Source organism: Spermophilus citellus (assembly GCF_964194105.1).
Source record: "Spermophilus citellus genome assembly, chromosome: 12".
Lineage (NCBI taxonomy): Eukaryota > Metazoa > Chordata > Mammalia > Rodentia > Sciuridae > Spermophilus > Spermophilus citellus.
In genome coordinates, this window is record NC_138198.1 from 59240189 (window position 1) to 59262420 (window position 22232).

Below are 22232 nucleotides of genomic sequence, written 5' to 3' on the forward strand. Positions count from 1 at the left end.
CTCAAGGTGATTCTTCACAAAGGGGCCCAACAGCTTCAAGGGGGTGTGGACATTGTTCCATTATAAACCAGGGTCCCCTTAGTCCCCCCTTATGTGACCAGTAGGGCTCTGGGTTGATTGGCTTAGTGGTGTGGGTCAGTGATTCTGTTTTGTGGTATCCAAATGAGGCCGGCAGTTCTTAAACTTGACCCTGTGTGTGAAAGAGAGAGGGAGAGACTCTCCCGGGAATCTTGTTAAAACTCGGATTCTAATTCAGGACCTGGGCCTCGGGGGAGCCTAAGATTCTGCCTTTCTGAGCAGTTCCCAGGTGGGGTCAGCGCTGCCCTCCAGAGACCACACTTGAGCGCAGGGATTCTGGGGACGCAGTGACATGGTTCTGGTGGCTGCGGGGACATGATTGCGCAGGCGCAGGCTGACGACTTGGGGTTTGTAGACACCTCAGAGCCCAGGAAGGGAGGTGCTGAAGGTGTCGCGGTGTTCTAGACCCGGCCAAGTCCTGGTGAGGTTCCACAGCAGCAGAGGCCAGGCCTCCTGTACCGTCCAGGGGCTGCAGTCAGAAAAATGCGGTTCACACTAAAAACACACAAAGAGTGTTTTCTGAGTTTGGTCAAAACCACGTTGGCTTAAAATGAAAGGTTCTGATGATTACAAGCCGGTTTTCCATTTGCATGAGAGAGGGTAGGGAGTCGCCCAGGAGAAAGGACAGTGTCTTCCTGGGTGGGACCTCACCTACTCCCCTTCCCCAGATGCCCACCGCGCCCCTCGGCCCTGGCGCCACTCGGTCTCCGTATTTCCTCAATGCCTTCCTAAAACCATCCTGTGGGTCCTTGTCCCTCCCGAGCTTTCCCCACTGGGCTGATGGAGCCTTTCACCATTTGCTAAGTGCCTACTGTAGGCTAAGCTCACGCTGTGAATTCCCTCAAGTAATGACAGATGGGGGGCACATGGTGGGGGACATGGTGTCATCACAAAATGCCTGAGACTGGCCAGTTGTGCTCAAGAACGGGGAGCTATTGCCAGGAGGGGGGCGCACCCCTGTCATCCCGGCTACTCGGGAGGCTGAGGCAGGAGGATGGCAAGTTCAAGGCCAGCCTCAGCAACCTAGCAAGACCCTGTTTCAAACAAATAAAATACAAAGGGCTGAGGGTGTGGCTGGGTGGCAAGGCACCCCTGAGTTCAGTCCCCAGTGCTGCGGACACAAAGAAACTGTCAGCTGCTTCAGCAGCAGTAGGGAGCACCAGGAAGTGCTGCCTGTTATCCTCCACACTCTCATCAGCACACAGGGTGAGGGCCTGAGAGCCGCAGCCTGAGCTTCCCCACTCCAGTTCCCGGGTTTTGCAGAGGGAACTGGCTTTTCCCAGGAGCGGCCAGCCACCAGCCTAGGGGAGAGGATGGAGATCCAGCCCTCCCATCACCCAGGGCCTCGCCCCCTCTCCAGAGGAGACAGTAGCCCCCACCTCCACCAGGGCCTCAGTGGATCCCGTGGGAACCAGTCAGTCACCGATAGGTCCCTTATTAATAGACACTGCAAATGCTGAGGCCAGCAGAGAAGCAAGTTAGTCAGTTGGCTGGTTTAAAAAAAAAAAAAGTCATAATGCTCACTGGAAATAAACACTCAGGAAAGCATATTTTGCTTTTTTTTTTTTTGGTTCCAGGGATTGAACTCAAGGGCCCTCCACCACTGAACCACATCTCAGCCCTATTTTGTGTTTTATTGAGAGACAGGGTCTCACTGAGTTTAGGGCCTCACTTTTGCTGAGGCTGGCTTTAGAACTCGAGACCCTCCTGCCTCAGCCTCCTCAGCCTCCGGCATCATGGGTACGAGCCACTGTGCCCAACCTTTCTTTTTCTTTTTCTTTTTCTTTTTTTTGACCTGAGGTCTCCCGGGGTTGCCCAGGTTGGCCCCGCCCTCTGGACTCAAGCCATCCTCCTGCCTCAGCCTTCTGAGTAGCTGGGGCTGCAGCCCGGGCCACCATACCATATCTGGCTGATTCAAGCATTATTAAGAGGGGGAAATCAAAGACGAGGCGTTAATCTAATTAATTTGCAGACATAAAATAATACGCAGTTTCTGGTCTCTATGGGGATGATGCCGCAGCCCCGAGGCCCGAGCCTCCCCTGATCCCTGCCTCATCCCTGAGGCCCTGTCCCAGCCGCTCCCTGAGGGCTTGGTCCCTGCGGAATGGTCAACGGAGGTCTGTCCCCTCACCTCCCTCCTCCCCTCATCTCTTGCCCCAGCACCTGCTCTTTCATGGTGTAGGGCAGGGGCCCCCCAGGGCGGCCAAAGTGAGGAGGAGCTTGGCTGATTCCCAGTGAATGCAATCCCTGTGACCCCAGGGCGCGCCCCGCCTCCCCAACAGCTCCCCGCAGTCCTGGCACAGGGAGGGGCCTGCGGGGTCCTGTCACCTGCACTGGTCGCCATGGCAACCCAGGCCCAGAGGACGCCCAACCCCGGTTTGTCCTGCCCTGAGCCCTGAAGCAGCCCCGTGCGCCCGCTCCGTGCACCCCAGTCGCCCATCGCCCCGTTTCCTTCGGCCAGCCCTGCCGTGGCCTCGGGGTCCGAGGACCGCCCCCGGCAGCCTTCCTGCGCTGGCCACCACCCCGGCCACCGGTCCTCATCAGGGGTCATCGGGGGCCATCGGGGGTCAGCGAGGTGTACGTGGAGCGAGCTGAATGGGGGTTCCTGTTACCTCGCTCCCCAGATAATGGGGGCCAGCCCTGGATCTGGGGTCTGAGCGCGTCCGGGGCAGGAGCTCCGCAGCCCAGCAGTACGAGCCGGGCCAGCGGGAGGGACGGCGCAGGCTGTTATGCAATGGCCTCCTGGGGCACAGGGCACAGAGGCCAGCCCCGGGAGGAGCGGGGAGGCCGCGGTCTCCTGCCTCCGAGATGCTGGAGCGAAGCCCCCCCCCCCAGGTGCAGGAGGCTCTGCGCCTGCGCCTGGTCACACACCCTGACCCACAGCCAGCGGGAACCCAGAGGAAGAAGGACAAAGCCAACTAAGGCCAGGGCCCTCGCCATTCCTCAATAATGTCACCTTGCAAGGAAGCACCCTGAGGGTCCTCGCCGTCCCGGCCTCCCTGTCCTGTGAGTGTTTTGCTCTGTTTTGGTGCTGGGCTCTTCACCCAGGGCGCTGTACCCCCGACTCACCCCAGCCCTTTTTAATTTAGAGATAGGGTCTCACTAAGTTGCTGAGGCTGGCCTCAAATTTGCGATCCTCCTGCCTCAGCCTCCAGTGTTGCTGGAATTACAGGCACATGCCACCGCACATGGCTTGTGTGACTTTTTTTACACAATCTCTTTAGATGGTGACCGAAGGATGGGCTCCTTTTCAAGTTGTGACTTGACTAGGTCTGCTTGGGGGCAGGAAGATCTTTCATTAAAAATCTAGACAGGGCTGGGGATGTGGCTCAAGCGGTAACGCGCTCGCCTGGCATGTGTGCAGCCCAGGTTCGATCCTCAGCACCACATACCAACAAAGATGTTGTGTCCGCCGAGAACTGAAAAATAAATATTAAAAAAAAAATTAAAAAAAAAATCTAGACAGTTGGGGGCTAGGAATAGTTCAACTGGTACAGTGCCTGCCTTGCGTACACAAGGTTCAATCCCCAGCTCTGCCCATCCCCCAGAAAAAGAAAAGAAAGAAAGATGGCTTTTATTTAAAAAAAAAAAAAATCTAGACGGTGGCCTCCGCCATACGAGCAGTTCTGCGGCGGTGGATTCAACCAGGCGCAGGTCAGAAATCGCGGGGGTGAAACCGTGTCCACACTGAGGGGGGACAGTTTTCTGAATCCCCTGAGCAACACTGTGTGCCCAGCGCCACGTTAGGAGTCCCCGGTGTCTGCAAGTGGTGGACCGTCTTCAGGAGATCCCACAGATTCTGTGCCAGTGCTTCTTTATGTGGGGGATTGAGCATCTGGGGGTCTTGGTCCACGGGGCCCTGGGGCCTCCCCTGTGGAGGCCAAGGGAGGCTCACATGGTACTTAACCAGAAGGTCTCGCCGGCCAGACTCCCAGCTTACATTGGCTTCTCAGAACGCACCTGTGGGCGCTGTGACAGGCGGGGAAGCCCTGGTTTGGAATTCACTTCCCGTCACCCGCACTCGGGGACGATGCCCGGAGGGCAGAGGCGGATGGTCTCTGATGCCACGCACCACCCGTGGCCTCCCTGACTGGCCAGCACATGGCGATCACCTGTGTCCCCGGGTCTCCCCCTTCCCTTCCCTTACGAGAGGATTTGCCGTGGGTCTGGGCTCATGCCAGTCTCCTCTCGAGATCCTCCATGGCATCTGCAAAGACCCTTTGTCCAAAAGAGGTCACTCTGGCGGGCCCGGGGGACCTGTCTTGGCAAGAGGGAGGAGGGAGGAGGGGGGCCTGGGCCTGGGCGAGCCCACACCCAGCAGGACCAATCCTGCCCTGGCCCAAGGCCTAGCAGCACCCCACAGTGTCCCGTGGCCACCTCTAGTCCTCATGGGACTCCCAGGACACCACTCTGCGTTACGGATGAGAAACTGAGGCTGAGGGACTCTCCGGGGTCACGTAGCGAGTAGCCTCTGGGATCACCACTTCAGTCTCCAGGACATGGGGACGGTCCCACTGCCGTGGAACCAAAAAGGATAAAAACATAACCTGAGAGAACTCAGGCTCAGAGAGGTTAGTCAGGCTGCTCGGGCTCACACAGCTCCTTGACTTCCCTCCCAAGCGTCCATGCGACCCACGTGACGGAGGGTGAGGGCCTTCCCTGCGGGGACTACAGAGGGACTGCCTGGCTTCTCCTTCCAGGAGGTGTGGGTACACACAGCCGGTATCTACTCCCACCTGGGATTGGGCGCAGAGCCTCTGCTGACTAGCTCCAGGCTAGCTCCACGCTGGCTCTGCCACAGCTGGCTGTGTGGCCTGGGGCAGGGCCCCGTCAGTCTCTGATCCCCTTCTCATCTACAGAGTGAGAACGCGGTGAATCTCCCCTGGCCTGTGGCTAAGCCGCCATGGAATGGCCTGATTTGGTTGGTTGGTTGGTTGGTTGGTTTGGTTTGGTTAGTTGGATTTAGTTGGTTGGATTGGGTTGGTTGGTTGATTGGTTTGGGTTGGTTGGCTTGGTTGAGTTGGTGTAGTTGGTTTGATTTGGTTGTGTTGGTTGAGTTGGGTTGATTGGTTTGGTTTGGCTGGTTGAGTGGGTTGTGTTGGTTGGTTTGGTTAATTGGGTTGGGTGGGTTGGGTTGGGTTGGTTGATTTAGTTTGGTTGGTTTGGTTGATTTGGTAGGGTTGGTTTAGTTGGGTCGGTTGCATTGGTTGCATTGATTTGGTGGGTTTGGTTGGTTTGGTTAATTTGGTAGGATTGATTGGTTGGTTGGCTTGGTTGGTTGGGTTGGGTTGATTTGGTTGGGTTAGGGTGGTTGGCTTGGTTTGGTTAATTTGGTTGGATTGATTTGTTGGGTTAGATTGGTTGGTTTGGTTAATTGAGTTGGGTTGATTTGTTGGCTTGGTTGGGTTGGGTTGATTTGGTTAGTTGATTTGGTTTGGTTGATTGGGTTGGGTTGGTTGGCTTGGTTTGGTTGGGTTAGTTGGTTGGGTTGGTTGGTTGGGCTGGGTTGACTTGGTTGGGTTAGGTTGATTGGTTGGTTGGGTTAGTTGGGTTGGGTTGACTTGGTTTGGGTTAGTTTTCTTGGTTTGGTTGGTTGGTTTGGGTTGATTTGGTTGGGTTAGGTTGGTTGGTTTGGTTAGTTGGATCGGCTTGGTTTGGTTGAATTGGTTGATTGGTTTGGTTGAATTGGTTGGGTTGACTTGGTTAGGCTGGTGGGGCAGTGGGATTGGTTGGGTTGGGTTGGTTGGGTTGGGTTGATTTGGTTGGGTTGACTTGGTTGGGTTAGGTTGGTTGTTTTAGTTGGTTTGGTTAGTTGGGTTGGGTTGACTTGGTTGGGTTAGGTTGATTGGTTGGTTGGGTTAGTTGGGTTGGGTTGACTTGGTTTGGGTTAGTTTTCTTGGTTTGGTTGGTTGGTTCGGGTTGACTTGGTTGGGTTGATGTGGTTGGGCTGGTGGAGTAGTGTGATCGGTTGGGTTGGGTTTGTTTGGTTAGTTGGTTTGGTTAGTTGGGTTGGGTTGATTTGGTTGGCTTGGTTGGTTGGGTTGGGTTGACTTGGTTGGGTTAGGTTGGTTAGTTTGGTTGATTGGGTTAGTTGGGTTGGGTTGACTTGGTGGGGCAGTGGGATTGGTTGAGTTGGTTGGGTTGGTTAGTTGGTTTGGGTTGATTTGGTTGGGTTAGGTTGGTTGGTTGAGTTAATTGGGTTGACTTGGTTGGGTTGACATGGTTGGACTGGTGGGGCGGTGGGGTTGTTTGGGTTAGGTTGGTTTGGTTGGTTAGTTTGGTTGGTTTGGTGGTTGGTTAGGTTGGTTGGGTTAGTTGGGTTGGGTTGACGTGGTTGGGCTGCTGCGGCGGTGGGACTGGTGGGTTGGCTTGGTTTGTCGGTTTGGCTATGGCTCTGGGGTGACCCCAGGTGGGTGTGTGCTAGGCAAGCGCCCTGCCACTGAGCCACCCCAGGCCATCCCTTGCTGGGTGTTGGGCAGGCGCCACCCTGTCCCCACCGTCCTGACTCTGCTGTGGTTCTTTTCCGCTGACCTGCCTTCCTCAGAGAGAACCAGGGCGCCGGGGTCCCTGTGTCCGGCCCCAACCTGTCCACCACGCGTCCAATCCAGCAGGACCTGGGCCGCCAGGACGCGCCACTGGCCGAGGACATGGACAACCTGAAGAACAACAAGCTGGCCACTGCGGAGCCGGCCAGTCCCCACGACAGCCTGGGCCCCGCCGGAGCGCCCCAGAGCCCCGCCAAGATGGGGAACAGCACAGTCCCTGGCCCCATGCCCGCCCCGGCCGCCAACCCGCACAGCAGCGCCGGCCGCCGGGTGCCCAATGACCCAGGGCCCCCGTCGCACCCCGGCGCCCCCAAGGCCCCGGAGAACAGCCTCATCGTCACCAACCCCAGCAGTGGCCAGGATGCCTCGGCCAGGACCGGGAGGCCCGAGCACACGGCGGTGGACATCCCGCCCCCAGGGCCGCCCCTCAACCACACGGTCGTCCAAGGTGAGCGGCCGCGGGGACCTCGGGGACCTCGGGGATGTCGGACAGGCGCTGCTTCGGCCCAAGGAGCGTCAGTGTCTCAGATATTAGATCCAGATGTCACCATTTCGACCCGCGAACCGTGTTTTCTGAACCGTTAACGAGACGCTCTGCCTTCTTCTCACCCTGGGTCCTGGACGCCCAGTGTCCCCCACGCCCCAGCCTGTCCCCATCTAGTCTGGCCACGTGCCCTGTGCCCAGTAGCCACACAGCGTGGAAAGGGGTGCCGTGGCCTGAGCCCATGTCCCCCTAAGTGGGGCCGTTAGCACCCCCTGGGTGCCCCCAGCCTCGGCATGTAGGTCAGGCGGGACAGGGACAGGGCTGACCAAAGCCCCCGAGGAGCCCAGCAGACTCAGGGCCACAGAGTGGCTGGAAACAGGCTTTCTGGGGCCAGGCGGTTGAGGTGTCCCCTCAAGGCTGTGTGACCTGAGGCAAGTCACTGCACTTCTCTGTGCCCCCGTTTCCCTGTCAGTCAGTGGGGATCATGAAGTACCCCCCACAAGGGTCAGTAAGGATGCGGCGACACGCCCCGCCCCTGGGGTGGGCGGGAGCCCAGAGATTCCTGGGAAACCACCACGGAGGGAGCCCTGGTTCTTGTCCCCACAGTGAACAAAAACGCCAACCCCGACCCACTGCCCAGGAAAGAGGAGGAGAAGAAGGAGGAGCAGGAGGAGCCCGGGGAGGACGGGCCCCAGCCCATGCCCCCCTACAGCTCCATGTTCATCCTGTCCACCACCAACCCGTGAGTAGGCCCGGGGCCCCCGGGAGGGGACGAGGGCCCCGGAGCAGAGGGGGAGCCACCCCCCAACACCACCATCAGCCCAGAGTGGCCCGTCCTTAAGTCGTATGAGGTGGACGTTGTCATAGCGCATCCCGAGCTGACCCAGGAAGGTGCCCTGGGCCATCAGGGCTCTGATCAGGCTGCGAGTCAGAGCTTCAGTCACCACCTCTTTGGAGACCCCACTGTGTCCCACTCCGGCATTGGTGACCCTCTGGTCTTCGTGGTCCAGGCCACATTCCAGATGAGAGTTCCCGTCCCACAGCTGATTCTAGGAAGGGAGGGAGGGAGGGAGGGAGGGACATCTCTGTGACCCATGGGTCCTCAACACCCTTCATCCCCCTTTCTTCAGCCCAGTGTGGGGACCAAGACTTCCAGAGTCGTTAGGAGCCACAGTGTTGTAGGGGCAGACGAGGCCAGGTGCCGAAGACGGCAGGAAACAGTTGTATGTGGCTGCAGCCAGGCTCAGAGGGCGCAGCTTTTGCTGTAATCAATCAATCCCCTGAACCCCGAGTTCAGGGAGTTTCAGAGTTTTCTCCCCAGCATGTCAGGGGAGGGGCCCAGAAGTTCACAGTCTGCAGAAGTTCACAGAAAAGCAGCTTTTTCTTTCACTGTTCTGGGCAAGTTAACTCTTCAAGGACAACACCTGAGAAGGGGAGAGCTTCTTCTCCCCTTTCTTTCCTCCCCCTGCCAGCTGTCACCATGGAGCCCATTTGTAACTTATCTTAAAAATGTAGACATCTCTGTGAAGCCCAGCTCAGGGCCAGAGGCCTTGTTTGCACAGTTCTACAAAGTACTATACTGGATGCGTTTGTGAAAAACTAGTAAGGGGTGTCCAGCACCTGGAGTGCTGGCATCTTCCCGGCCAGTGGCCAAGAAAACAGGGCGACACGAAAATAGGAAGTTTATCTACACTGGACTCTTGCTGCCAGTCCTAAAATCAGCATGGGGAAGAGGGCTTTCTGTGGAGGGAGGGGCCCACTTCGACAGGGTAAACCGGACATGTCTGTGGCTCCCCTTGGGAGGTCTCCCCTGCCTTCTTGGGGTCCTAGGACCCAGAGAGGGCCCTAGGTAAAGGATGGCTTGGTGGGTGTGGCCCTTAGAAGTTAGGGATTTCGAACAGTGCTATGGTAGAAGGCCTGCGATCCTGAGCTCTGAGTGGACCTCTGCACACCATCTGTCCCCAACAGCCTTCGCCGCCTGTGCCATTACATCCTCAACCTGCGCTACTTCGAGATGTGCATCCTCATGGCCATCGCCATGAGCAGCATCGCCCTGGCCGCTGAGGACCCCGTGCAGCCCAACGTGCCCCGCAACAATGTGAGACCCGCCTCACCGTCCCCTTCCTCCTGTAGCCCCAGACTCGAGCCGGGTGGGGCTTGACTGGGGACAGCCTCGGGCACAGCCGTGTCTGCAGGGAGGGGAGGCACATCTCTGAGGGCAAGATGTCCCTGGAGGGGACCACCCGGCTGGGTCCCCTGGTGGGGGTGGCGGGGACAGGACAGGATCATGCTCTGCCTGGAATGGAGGGGGACAGGGGCTGAGCCGGGTTGACTTAGAGGTGCCCTCTCAAAAGCCAGCTCTCCCCGTGGAGTCTCCCACGAGGACATGAAGCTTTGGAGGAAGGATGGGCTGGGAGGAGCCCGAGGGTGAGGCCGGGAGAGGAGAGGCCAAGGGGAGGCCGGGGCAGAAACAGCCCAAACTTTTACTTTTGGAGAACAGAACCCTCCGGGGTCCAGGGTCTGCTAAGCCCCGTCCACCCGGCCCCTGGCTGTGTGTGTGCCCAACCCCGGGCCCAGCTGCCTGAGCTGCCCAAGTTGGACATCCGTTGGACGGGCGGGCAGTCGGTCGGTCGTCCAGTCTGTCTGTCCTCCAGTCTGTCTGTCCTCGTAGTCTTTGGAGATGCTGGAGACTGGACCTAGGGCATTCGGCCTGGGCCCAGCCCCAGCCCCACGCTGTCTTTATTTAGAGTCAGGGTCTCACTGAGTTGCTTAGGGCCTCACCGTTGCTGAGGCTGCCTTTGAACTCCCGATCCTCCTGCCTCAGCCTCCCCAGCCGCTGGGATGACAGGTGCGGCCAGGGTGCCGGCCACCGCCTGGCCACCGTGACTTATCTAATCCCGGCAAAGCCCTCTCCAGGTGACCCCAACTGATGAAGGAGGGGTCAGACCCAGAGAGTGGGAGACAAAGAGGGAGCAAGTGACCATCCTGGGTCACCCTGGAGATCTGCCAGTCAGAAGTGAGCCCTGGCCCTGGTGGAGAGGGGCAGCGGCTCACCTCATGGGTGGGGCACCTCCTGGGGCCCTGGCCTGTCCCCTCCGCTCCCTGCCCAGACCCACAGTTGCCCTCCTCACCCGCCGGCGGAGGCTGGGGCTCATGCTAAGTAGGTGAGTGCCCAGGGCGCGGCTCGGAGGCCTCGCTGGCTTTCCCTGCCCCCTCCCCCCCCCCCCCCCCCCCCCCGGGCCTGGTGCCCCGAGGCCCGCGGGCGGAGGGAGGGAAATCAGAAGGCAGCGGAGGCTGTGCTGGGTCCTGGCCGGACCCGGCAGCCCTCCAGGTTCCCTCCTGCTCCTAGTTCCTGGGCCTCCCAGCTGGCAGGGCAGGTGACGCAGGGGCTGCAGAGAGCCTGCTGGGGCCCCCGGCCAGCACCCCGCCCAGCCCGCAGCGGGAGTTCGGGTCCTCAGAGGCCCACGGTGACCCCGTGCGCCCTGCCTGGCCAGGAGGGCCGAGGGCGCAGGGCGCAGCTCCGCAGGGTGGGCAGGGCCAGGATTCCTGCTGCCCCTGGCGGCGCCCAGGACCATCGCCCCACCGTGGGGACCGCCCAGCTCAGCAGAGCCAGAGAATCCCCGACGTGGAGGTGACCACAGCCCGGCCCCTCGCGCCCGCACCCTGGTGGCAGCCACACCCGGGACATGATATCAGAGCGGCTCCTGCAGGCCCGACCCCAGCTGCTCGGGCACCCACTCAGCAAGCACCCTTGAGCGCCTGCTGTATGCCTGGCCCTGCACTAGGAGCTGCAGCAGCCACATGGGGACTATCTCTGCAGGACTGATGTGGGGGACAACGGGATGATTGATACCATAACAGACAGCTCCCTGGGAAAGGATGAGGGGTGCGGGGACAGGATTCCAAGGCCGGGAGGTGGCATTGTAGACAGGTAGCCGCCGAAAGCCTCGCCGGGAAAGCCATTCCCAGCCAAGCATGGAGGAGGGGGACCCCACAGGATGCAGGGAAGGGCGTTTCAGGCAGAGGGAACAGCCTGTGCAAGGGCCCTGGGGTGGGATCCAGGAGGCAGGAGGCCAGGAGCAAGGGAAGGGTGGAAGCAGGGCACCGTGTCCCTGGGGAGGTGACCAGAAAGTCGTGCAGAGCCGCTAGACCAGCAGGAAGACTGGACTTCATCCCAGTAGCGGGAGCCAGGAAGGGGCGAGAGCCTGACGCAGGTGTTCACCGGCGCCCTCCGGTGGCCGTGTCCAGTAATTACCAGGCCCTTAAGTGCACCATTGGTCAGGCCACACCCTGGGTCACCACCAAGCGGGGCTGTGCGCGGTGGAGAGAGAGTCAGGGCTGAGGGTCGGTGATCATCCAGGCAGAAACTGGTCGAGGCTGAGACAGTGGGGCGGGCGGACGAGAATCACCCACCCTGGTGAGAGCGTGGCCATGGGACACAGACGGTGACAGCAAGCAGCCGGGTGAGCCCCAGTGCTTAGGAGACACCACATGGAAACAAACCTTGCCCAGAGACCCAGCGGAACCAGGACGCAGTGGGGACAGGATCCAGTTACCCCTGAACTTGTCCAGGGCCCCCTCAGCACACATAGAGATTGGGGCAAATATACAAGGCCCCTGGATGCTGGCCTCGGTGCCCGCCGTCCTCACAGAGGGATTCCATGGGATTTGCTGCCATCTGCTGGAAAGTCTCATTCACAACCTACAAATCTAGGGGTGGGAGGGGCTTTTGTGCAGTGCACGCCCTGCCCAACCGTATATACGCTTCCTCTGGGTGGAAACTCTGCTCCTTGGGGACTTTGCTGGGGGGTCTCACAGACCAATAGGCAATTGCAGTATTTACAGGGGTCGGTCTCTGCTGGAGCAGGTCGGTGATCCCTGCCCTCTTCATGCCCCCTGCAGGTGCTGCGATATTTCGACTACGTTTTCACTGGCGTCTTCACCTTTGAGATGGTCATCAAGGTGAGCGCGGGGACAGCCGCCAGCGCCCCGCGGGGTTCTGAGCCCCCAGGACCCTCCGGGTGCAGACGGCTTCCCTGAGGCCTGGACGTGGTGCATGTGACCGAGGGGCGGCCACGAGAGTCGGGAGAGGGGCAGGGAGAGGAGAAGGGCGACTGCGACACCTGGAGGAGCCGCGCAGGGGGCGGCCAACCGCGGGGCTCTGCGCCCAGGGAGGGGGGGTGCTGGGCTGGGTGTGCGCCGGCGCCCTCTGGCGGCTGCGAGCAGGACAGACCTGAGGGCGGGCGGACCTGGAAGCCCGCGCAGGTCCCTGGTGGACCCTGCGGGCGGCACCGGCTTGGTGGCCTAGGAGTGGACAGACTCCTGGGGGTTGGGAAGGCAGAGCCCCCAGGGCTGGCTGAGGACCCGATCGAGGGGCAGCCCAAGGTCTGGAACCAGCGAACCCTCGCTGCCTGTCACCGGGTGGGGCCTCCGCCCCCCACGCAGGGCCCTCGCTCCTGCCCCAGGCTGCAGGGGGAGGTCCGTCCACCTGCCCCCTGCACTTTCTCCCGCGGGCCGCAGGGGCCGAACCTCAGCGCCTGCTCTTCCCCGCAGATGATCGACCTGGGGCTTGTCCTGCACCAGGGCGCCTACTTCCGCGACCTCTGGAACATTCTGGACTTCATAGTGGTCAGTGGGGCCCTGGTGGCCTTTGCCTTCACGTAAGTCCCCACCCGAGGCCTCCGCTGGCCTCCTGGCCCCCATCCTCAGCCTGAGACCACCTGCTGGCTCAGGGGACCTGCTCTCAGGGCGTAGAGATGGGGCGCGTGGGCTCTGGGTGGCGGGAGGTGCCGCATGTCACCAGGAGGAGCTTCCACTGGCTTTGTGCACGTCAGGGAGAGAGAAGGAGTGGGCATCCCCCTTCTCCTCCTCCCACGGCAATGGCCCGCCACCGGCCTCCTGCCGTGCTGCAGGACATCTCATCTCCCCTCTGCTCCGCGAGCCCCCCAGAACCTCTGTCTCTTTGGGGTGCCCCTGAAAAGACAATCATGGATGAGTGTGCATGACATCCCACCCCGTGCCTGAAGGCCCCGTGCCTGAAGGCCCCGTGCCTGTGGACCGATGGCCCTGTGTCTTCCCTGTCTCCTGGCAGGCCTAGGACCCTCCGCCCTCCGCAGGGCTAGATCATGGCACCTCCAAGATGGTGCCCAGGGGCTGGGCAGCCCTTCCAAGATGCCACCATGGCGCTTAGTACCCACTCCAAAATGGCACCTGATGAGTTCCGGGCAGCCCTACCCAGGGGCACCCGAGTTCTGGGCAGCCATTTCAAGAGGCACCCTAGAGCCTAAGGTGTCCAAGTTCTGGGCTGTTCCAAAATGGCACAAGTTCTAGATAGCCATCTCAGGATGTCGCCCAAGAACTAAGTGACCATGGTTCCAATTCTGAGCATCCGTTCCGAGATGGTAGCCCTTAGGTCCATTCCAAGACTCGGCTGCCCCGAGTCCTGGGCAGCCATTCCAAATGACTCCCAAGCTAGATACTCATCTCAAGATGGTGCCCAAGGGCCGCGCAGCCATTCCAAGGTTTGGCTCCTGAGTTCTAGAACCTAAGTTCTAGGTGACCATTCTACTAGATGGCCCCCGAGTTCTGGGTGGACGTCCCAAACTGGTACCCAAGTTCTACCTGGCCATTGAAATGGTACCTAAGAACCAAGTGGCCACTGCAAGATGGCCCCCGAATTCTGGGTAACCGTTTCATATGGCACCCTTGGGCTCAGTTACCACCCCAAAATGCCACCTGATGTCTGGGAAGCCATTCCAAGATGGTTCCCAGGAGCTGAGCAGCCACTGCCAGGTGGCACCTGAGTTCTGGGTAGGCACCTCCAGGTGACACCCTGATTCTGGACATGCATTCCAAGATGGTGACCACGAGCTGACCAGCCAGCAGCCCTCTGGGCCTGTGGTCAGCCTGCACCCCTCGTGCTGTAGATGCTTGAACAAGTTGGAGATCTCCCGACTGCAACACGGGGACACATCCCGAGGCTCTGGGGGACCCTTAGGTCCCCGGTAGCCATCACAGTGGATCAGCCCCAGAAGGGAGGGTCTGGCCAGGGTGGGAGCCCCTCTCTCCAGACTCCCCCGTGCCTCGTCTCCTCGTTCCCTTCTCGGCAGGTGCAGGGGTCCCCCGAGTGGCTCCTGGCCAGACAGGAAGGGCTGGGCTTGTGAGAGGACAGGACAGTGGCCATTTCCGGCTTAAGGCGAAAGTGGGCCTCGCTGAGGTTCTTCCCTGGAAACAGGATGGGGTCAGAGGACCAGGAGGTCGCCAGGGGGTCAGGACGCCCCAGCGCGGGGCAGAGGCACACGGTGTCCCTCTCCTGGCCACAGGCCACACCGCCCACTCCTCTCCTCTTCCTTTGTTCTCCCTCTGCCCACCCTCTCCACCTTTCTCCTCCCCCCTCCCTCCCTCCCTCATTTTAAGGCCATGACTTACTGGACAGCCAGAGCAAAGAGGGGGAAAAGCAATAATGACAATAATCAGGAAGTTGAGCTACAGTATCATTAAGATGCTCTGGAGGAGACCAAGTCACTAAATGCACAGCAAATTAGGGGAGAAAGGTTGCCACCAAGGAGACAAGGAGTTGGTGTCCTTAATATATAAAAAACCACCACAAATCAAGAAGAAACACTGAAGCACAATAGATAACAAAGGATGCAAACAGAAATGGCATAGAACGCTGATGACTGACGCAAACCCAGGGGACGTAAGATACAAACAAGATACAACTTGTCTCCTGTGGGTGAGCAGCACTTTAAAAGATATATATATATACTTTTGGGCAATACGTAGTGTCCATGAGAATGTGATGAAATGTGGCCCCATGTCCCTCCCCCATGTATGTTAGCAGGACCCCCAGGGTCTCTGGTAGGTCCCCTGGCAAGACCCTGAGAAAATTCGGATTCCAGGAAGTCAGAACGTTGTACCAGGCTCAGCCCAGAGAGCCATGTCTAAGGAAGCCACCTGCAGGTCCCAGCCCAGCCCTGCTGCCCCCTCCACCGGCAGCTCCCTTCCCCTCCCCCTCCTTCTTCTCCCCCTCCCTCCCTTCTCTTTCTCTCCCTCCTCCTCCTCCCCCTCTCTCTCTGCCCCTCCCCCTCGTCTCTCCCCTCCTCTCTTTCCCTCTCTCCCCCTCCCTCCTTCTTCTCCCCTCCCTCTCTTTCCCTTCTTCTCCCCTCCACCTCCCCCTTTCTCTCCCTTCCCTCCTCCCTCTCCCCCTCCCTCCCTTTCCCTTCCTCTCCCCCGCCCTCTTTCCCCTCCCCCTCCCTTTCCCTTCCTCTCCCCCGCCCTCTTTCCCCTCCCCCTCGTCTCTCCCCTCCTCTTTTCCCTCTCTCCCCCTCCCTCCTTCTTCTCCCCTCCCTCTCTTTCCCTTCTTCTCCCCTCCACCTCCCCCTTTCTCTCCCTTCCCTCCTCCCTCTCCCCCTCCCTCCCTTTCCCTTCATCTCCCCCGCCCTCTTTCCCCTCCCCCTCCCTTTCCCTTCCTCTCCCCCGCCCTCTTTCCCCTCCCCCTCCCTTTCCCTTCCTCTCCTCCTCCCTCTTTCCCCCCTCCCTCCTCTGCCTGACTCCCTCCCCTCCCCCTCCCTCTCTTTCCCTTCCTCTCCCCCTTCCTCTCTCCACCTCCCCTTCCCTCCTCCCCCTACTTCCCTCTCCCCCCTCTCTCCCCCTCCCCCTTTCTTTTTCCCACTCCTCCCCCTCCCCTCTCTCTTTCCCTTCCCCTCCCCCTCCCCCTTTCCACTTCCCTCTCCCCCCTCCTCCTCCCCTGCCCCTCCCCCTCCCTATGCTCCTCCCACCCCCTGTGGTCACCCTGAGTTGTGGCCTGGGGAAGGCCAATACTCTGTCCTCATCTGGCAACAGGAGACATGTCCCCAGGCAGAGCCCAGACGGGAGGACCAGCTCAGGCCTCAGCCACAGGTGGCCTCGGGAAGGGTCTGCGTCAGCCCCAAGGGCTCAGGATGCAGCAGCTCAGGAGACGGGGTGGGGTGGCTGGGACACACACTGCCGGGTGCTGGTCTCGCCCTCTGCGCACAGGCCCCGGGCTGAGCCTCTGCTCACCCACTCTGTCCTCCACACCAGGGACCCTGCTGCTGCCCGCCACGTCCCCTTCCCAAGCTGACCCCGTTTCTGCAGGGGGGCTGCAGAGGACCCAGCACCCTAGCCATGGTCGCTCTCCCGGGCCGGGTGTACCAAGGCTGCGTCCAGGTCTGCAGGCTGGGAACCTCACTTTAAAGCAGATCCGATCTGCTCAAACAGGTGTCAGGGGCTGGGCAGAGCGAGAGCTGGTCCCACGCAGCCCCACAGTGAGAACGAGGAGGAGGAAGAGGGTCCCACCAGGGCCTCAGGGTTGCACAGACTCGGCCCCTTGATGAACGGACTGTTAGACTCTCTGAAGTGCAGTCATGCTTCACTTACGATGGGGACACAGGGTGAGAAATGCATCCCAAGATGATTCTGTCACTTTCTGTCACTCTGCAAACATTATGAAACAAACTTACACAAACTAGCCCCTGCCCTGTCCCTGGGGGTCATAACCTGTTGGGCCACCTGGGCCAGGTGTCTTTACCCAGAGCTCAGCTGTGTGCAGTTGTTGAAGGGCATCCAGAATTGCCTGTAGCTCACAGAACGAGCACCTGCACCAGGCTTGGTGGCACAGGTCTGTGATCCCAGGAGGCTGAGACCCGAGGATCACAAGTTTCAAGGCCAGCCTCCATACTTTAGTGAGACCCTGTCTCAAAACTTAAAAAAAAAATAATAAATAAGAAGGAAAGAAAGGAAGAAAAAAGAAATCTGGACATGTCTGAAGTGGAGAGCACTTGCCCAGGGGCCTGAGACCCTGAGGCCACTCCCCAGCACCCAGAGGGGGAACACAAAGCCACCTGCACCCTTGAAAGGCCCTGTTTAAAACTTTTTTAAATCATTCCTGTGCAAAGAAAGGTCAGGACAGGGATGCCAGGCCCTCCCCTGGGCCTTGACAGGTTTGCAGATCTCGCAGGAAGTGGGAGCATGAGGTTTTAAGCATTCTGGCAAGTGCCAGAAATTCTCTAGAATATAGCTTCATAGCGATGAGCGCCCCACAGGGGGCACCTTAAAACCAGGACAGTGGGTGACAGTGGGCGGGAGAGGAGGCCGAGGCCCCGCCCCTCAGCCCCGCCCTCCTCCCTGCTGAGTGTGCCTGGCGCAGCTGGCTGGGCACCTTGATCAAGCCACTCCTGCATACCCGAGACCCAAACCTCCAAACAGCCAGAGCAGGAGCCCTCGAGCTGCTGCTGCCTCGTTCCCAAAGTCGCCCCCTGGCCGCAGGTTTCTGACTTCCTTTGCCTGAGGCGTGTGGCCCTGTGAGGACTCTGTCGTCCTTTCTTGTCATCCCGTGCGGCTCTTCTCCTCTCAGGTCTTCTGCTGTGTGTCCGTCTGCTCACAGAGAGGGCAGGACACCCCAGCCCTGGGCCAGCCTCCTCTCCTAGGACAGGCTCCCGCGTCCAGCTGCTGTTGGACGTGCAGGTCTCTGAGTGTCCTCGTTCCTTGTGTCCCCCTGGCTAGGGACCCTGGGCTGGAGGGCAGGAGAGTCGCCCGGGTGCAGCCTTGACCCCCGGGGGGCTGGGGAGGGACACAGACTCAGCGACAGAGCTGACCGCGAGCTCCCGGCCCACAGACGAGACCCAGGGCCCCGGGAGCCGGGCTGCAAGGAGGAGGCTGCCCCTGGCTCTTCGGCCATGGTGGGTCGAGGCAGGGACCCCTCCCAGTGCTGTGACTGTGGCCCATCTCTGTGTGGGAGACGCCGTGGGTCCCCCGAGGGTGTGTCGAAGCCTCCTGCCCGTCTCCACCCTCCTGCCCGCTCCTGCCCTCTGCTGTGTGTGGTGTGTGTGTCCCTCATCACTGACCAGCCATGTCCATGTGACCACCATGAACGCACCATTTCACCAGCCCTGGGCCAGCGTGTCCCGCTCTGTGCCCATGCATGGGGCAGCCGGCTGACATTCCTCGGCAGCTGGCAGATCATCATCCCACCCTCGCTGCCAAGGGTCCATCTGGTGCCGCCACTCGTCCCCTAGGGCAGGACCACGGGCCGTCCCAGCTGGCACAGCACCCTGATCAAGCTGCTCCTGCATCCTTAGGAGCTGCGCTTCCAGGAAGCCAAAGAGGAGCCCTCAGGCTATCTGCCCCTCCCAGGAGGGCACCATTTTTCTTATATCTGATGAAACAGAGGAACATCAGAGCTCCAGATAACGCACCTGGGTTTGAATCTCCACCTGCCACTTCCTGGCTGTGTGCCCTTGGGAAATCAGTCTCCCTCTCTGGGCTTTAGTTTCCTCATCTGGAAAATTGGCATAATGGTGCCATCTTCCTGCAGGCAAGTGCGGTGACATTCAGAAGACTTGGTCAATAGTTGAGGCTAACATTTCTGTCACCGGATGCCTCCTAGTCGTGAAAGTAGAAGCTACACAATCGCACGTGTGTCACTTAATTCTCAAGTGCTGAACCCTGAGGACCCTGTGCTTTGGAGAGGGCAGCAGAAACTTCAGAAGCCTCTCCCTTTTAAAGTCAGCAGGTTTTTGTTTCATTTTAAGGGTCTCCCTGTGCTGCCCAGGCTGGCCTTGATCTCCTGGGCTCAGGAGACCCCCCTGCCTCAGCCTCCCTCGGAGCGACCACAGGCCCCTGCCCTGACGTCTGGAGGCAGAACGGCCTAAACACCTACCAACGGCCCCGGGGCTCCCGCATCCCTCGCGCCCTGCCCTCGTCCAGCCTGGTGGTGCCAGAGTGGACTCAGGCCCGAGGGATGCTACAGACCCAGAACCGGCCTCGGGCTGCCCCAGGCTGGCCCTGAGACTGAGCCTGGTTCCAGGGCGGTCCTGGAGGGTGCGGCCGGTGCAGAGGACCCTGAGGGTGGCCTCTGCTGACCTGTGACTCCAAGGCCGCGGGGCACACTGGAGGCCACCGTCGGCGTCACAGATGAGGACCGCCAGGCAGAGGCAGGCAGAATTCAAACCCAGGTCCTTCCCCCAAATTCTGCCCCTTGAAGAGGCTCCCACAGCCCCTGGCAGTGACCTTGACAGCTCTGGGGCGTCCTGCCGCTGGGACAGACTGGGACGGACTGGGCCTGCCCAGGGTGGGGACCAGGGGGAGGGGCTTCCATGGAAGGATGGAGCCCAGGGTCAGAGCCAGAGCCCGGGGGGCTGCCCCTCGGCCCAGGGGGCTGGGACGCCCAGGTGTGGCCAGTGTGTGTTCTGAGGCCGCTCATGATCTGTCTCTCCCTCCAACGCCACCTCGCCAGGAGCAGCACACGGTAAAGTCTCTCGCTCTCTGTCTCTCTCGCTCTCTGTCTCTCTCGCTCTCTGTCTCTCATTCTCTGGGTCTCTTCCGTGGCCTGTGTCCTTGCTGCTGTCCTGTCTATGGAGGTGACCAGAACCTGCTCCCGAGGGCCACAGCCACGACCCGCCGGTTCTTGCAGAGACCACACGAGGCCAGGGGTGTCCTCCGGGGTCCAAGTTCAGCAGGGCCAGGGAGCCGGGGCAGGGTGGCGGTGAGAGCCACGAGGGTCCCCAGGACCCTGGAGGGAGCAGGCGCTGGCTCTAGGGGGCATGTGCCCTGCCCAGTGGCCCACACCTAGAATCCCAGTGGCTGGAGGCTGAGGCAGGAGGATGGCGAGTTCGAGGCCAGCCTCAGCCACTCATACCAGGTGGCCGGCCTGAGCCAGAGACCTGCGCTGTTGCACCTGTGTCCGGTGCTTCCTCCAAAGGGAGCCGGTGGGTGCCAGGGGCTCCTCAGCCCTTGGCGGCTCCTCTCAGTAGTAAGGCCCCAAAGCCACCAAGGAGTAACCGGGTGCTGGATTCTGTGTCCTGCTCTGCCCCGATTCCCCCCCCCTGTGGCTGCCCCCACGGACTCGATGCTCCCGTGCGGGATGCAGCCCTGCGCTCATGAGGGGACCTGGGTTTAAACCACGGCCCCGAGCTGCAGGCCCAGGCGGCCCCTGGGTCCCTGAGAAACAAGAGGGGGGAGCCCGAGGGAGCAGATAGCGGGAAAGACCCTCTCGCGCTGCACACCCTGGCGCCGGGCTGGGGCCCTGGAGCCCGGAGGTCGGGGTCTGCAGCCCGACTCCGACCTGAACCCCATGTCAGGAGCAAGTGAGGGGTGGGGAGAAGAACCCGGTGACATGGAGAATGGCCACGGGGGAGGTCGCAGCCCGGTGGAGGGTTTGAGGAACCTTCTGTCCCGAGGCTGAGACACTCCCCAAATGGCCCCAGAGGCTGCCTGAGCCGGAGGCAGGGAGGCAGGACAGGGAGGCCAGGTGCGCCCAGGGTGCACGGAAAGGTAAGTGGGCACAGGTTTCCAGGAGCCCTGAGGGCCACACCTGGAAGTCACTTGCTCTTCTGAGAATTCAGAGGCCCCAGCAAGCCGGCCACCCTCGTTGGCCACTGGTACAGAAAAGAGGGAAGAGGAGCCGGGCGCAGTGGCACTTGGCTCAGGAGGCTGAGGCAGGAGGATCTCAAGTTCAAAGCAGCCTCAGCCACAGCAAGGTCCTAAGCAACTCAGTGAGCCCTGTCTCTAAATAAAATACACAACAGGGCTGGGGACGGGGCTCAGGGGTCGAGTGCCCCTGGGTCCAATCCTTGGTACCAAAAAAAAAAAAAAAAGATGGAAGAGGAGACCCAGGCCGGGGGAGAGGGCGGGCAGGGATGGGGGTGGGTCTGACCTCAGAGGGTGGCCAAGAGGGACGGGGACGTTCAGGCCGTGACCTCAGGGGTGCAGATGAAGGACAGGTGGTTGAGCACGGCCTCCGGTTCTGGCTTGGTCACCTGGGTCAGTGCCATCGACAGCCTGGGCCACCCAGCGCCGTCCTCTGGAGTCTGAAGGGTGGTGGCCGAGGGTGTGGTGTCTCTGGGTGGCACGCGAAGGCCCCAGCTGCTCTGCTGTCACCTCCCTGGCAGAGAGGGCTCGGGTGCCGGGGAACCAGGCGCGACCCAGCAGCTGGGAGGGCGGCGGCTGCCCCCGTGGGCCGGGGACGCGGAGGGGGCCTGGGCCTGAGGGCCACTTTAAATGCCCCCCGTTCTGCTGGACGGAGGGGACGCCCGTCTGCTCAGAGCCCCCAAGACGGTGGCTAAGTGACACTCTGGCCACCAGACCCCAGGCCAGGCGCTTTCTAGAAGTGGCCACGCAAGCATTCGGGGCTGGGGCAGCGGGCGCCCCGTGCCGGTCCGGGGGCCACTAGGGGCACCTGCTCAGGTCCGGCCAAGCGGCAGAGCCTTCAGCAGACCCCGGAAATAAAGCCACAAGACCCAGTGCTCGCGGCTCCCTGAGCAGGGAGTGGGAAACGAGCCCCGCGGGGAAGGGGAGGGTGGGAGCGCCCGGAGCTGGGGCCTCCCGCCTCCCAGCCTGACACCCAGCCTCTCTTCCCTTCTCCCCCTCACATCCGTCCACAGTGGCAATAGCAAAGGGAAGGACATCAACACCATCAAATCTCTCCGAGTCCTCCGGGTGCTACGACCTCTGAAAACCATCAAGCGGTTGCCAAAGCTCAAGGTGAGACTGGGGCCCGCGGGGAGGGGGCCGTCAGGTGGCCGTGTACAGTTGAACAAGTCACGCACTGCTCAAAACCACCACCACTGATGGAAGGAGCCGCTGGTAAAGCTCAGCACTGCCCTCATCTACGGGTCTGGGTGTTACTACAGATGGCCTGCAGGTGGCGGTGAAGGGCAAGACCTAATGCCTCCGGGTGTGATTTCCCACCAGGTGAAATGTGTTGCCCTCAGGGTCCCTTTCCCTCATCCTCACAGGGTGTCCCGTGGGTGACGGGCACAGCCCTGGTCAGGGCAGCAGGAAGCTGGGTTTCCGGTCGTACATGACCTCTTACCTGCCTGGTCTAGGCCCCCAGACCCCTGTTCCAAAACAGCCAGACCCCACATTCCCAAAAGCTCCCTGTTCCAAAAAAAGATGGAAAACAAACCCTAGCATTCCAACAACTGCTGTGCCACCCAAGGGCCACCAGTATTCTCTCGATATGTCAGGCCGGCCACTGGCTTCCCATCAAGCCAGTTTATCAATTTTACTTAAGAGAATTTACTTTGAAAGGAAGTACGGCCTCACCTCTCTCAAGTTCCAGAACCCACTCTCACAGAAGGTAAAATGCGTATCTGTTGGAAGAA

General features: G+C 60.5%; 1 protein-coding gene across 1 annotated transcript in view; it reads left to right on the forward strand.

Moving 5' to 3' along the window:
* Nucleotides 1-22232, forward strand: part of LOC308631642 (voltage-dependent P/Q-type calcium channel subunit alpha-1A-like) — a gene marked incomplete at both ends in the record, with an annotated part of 200048 nt that overhangs the window by 150990 nt on the left and 26826 nt on the right. The window contains 6 exon segments of the mRNA XM_081263023.1: nt 6623-7071; nt 7714-7849; nt 9076-9205; nt 12010-12069; nt 12661-12767; nt 21510-21609. Of these exon segments, the coding sequence (XP_081119149.1) occupies nt 6623-7071; nt 7714-7849; nt 9076-9205; nt 12010-12069; nt 12661-12767; nt 21510-21609 (982 nt within the window).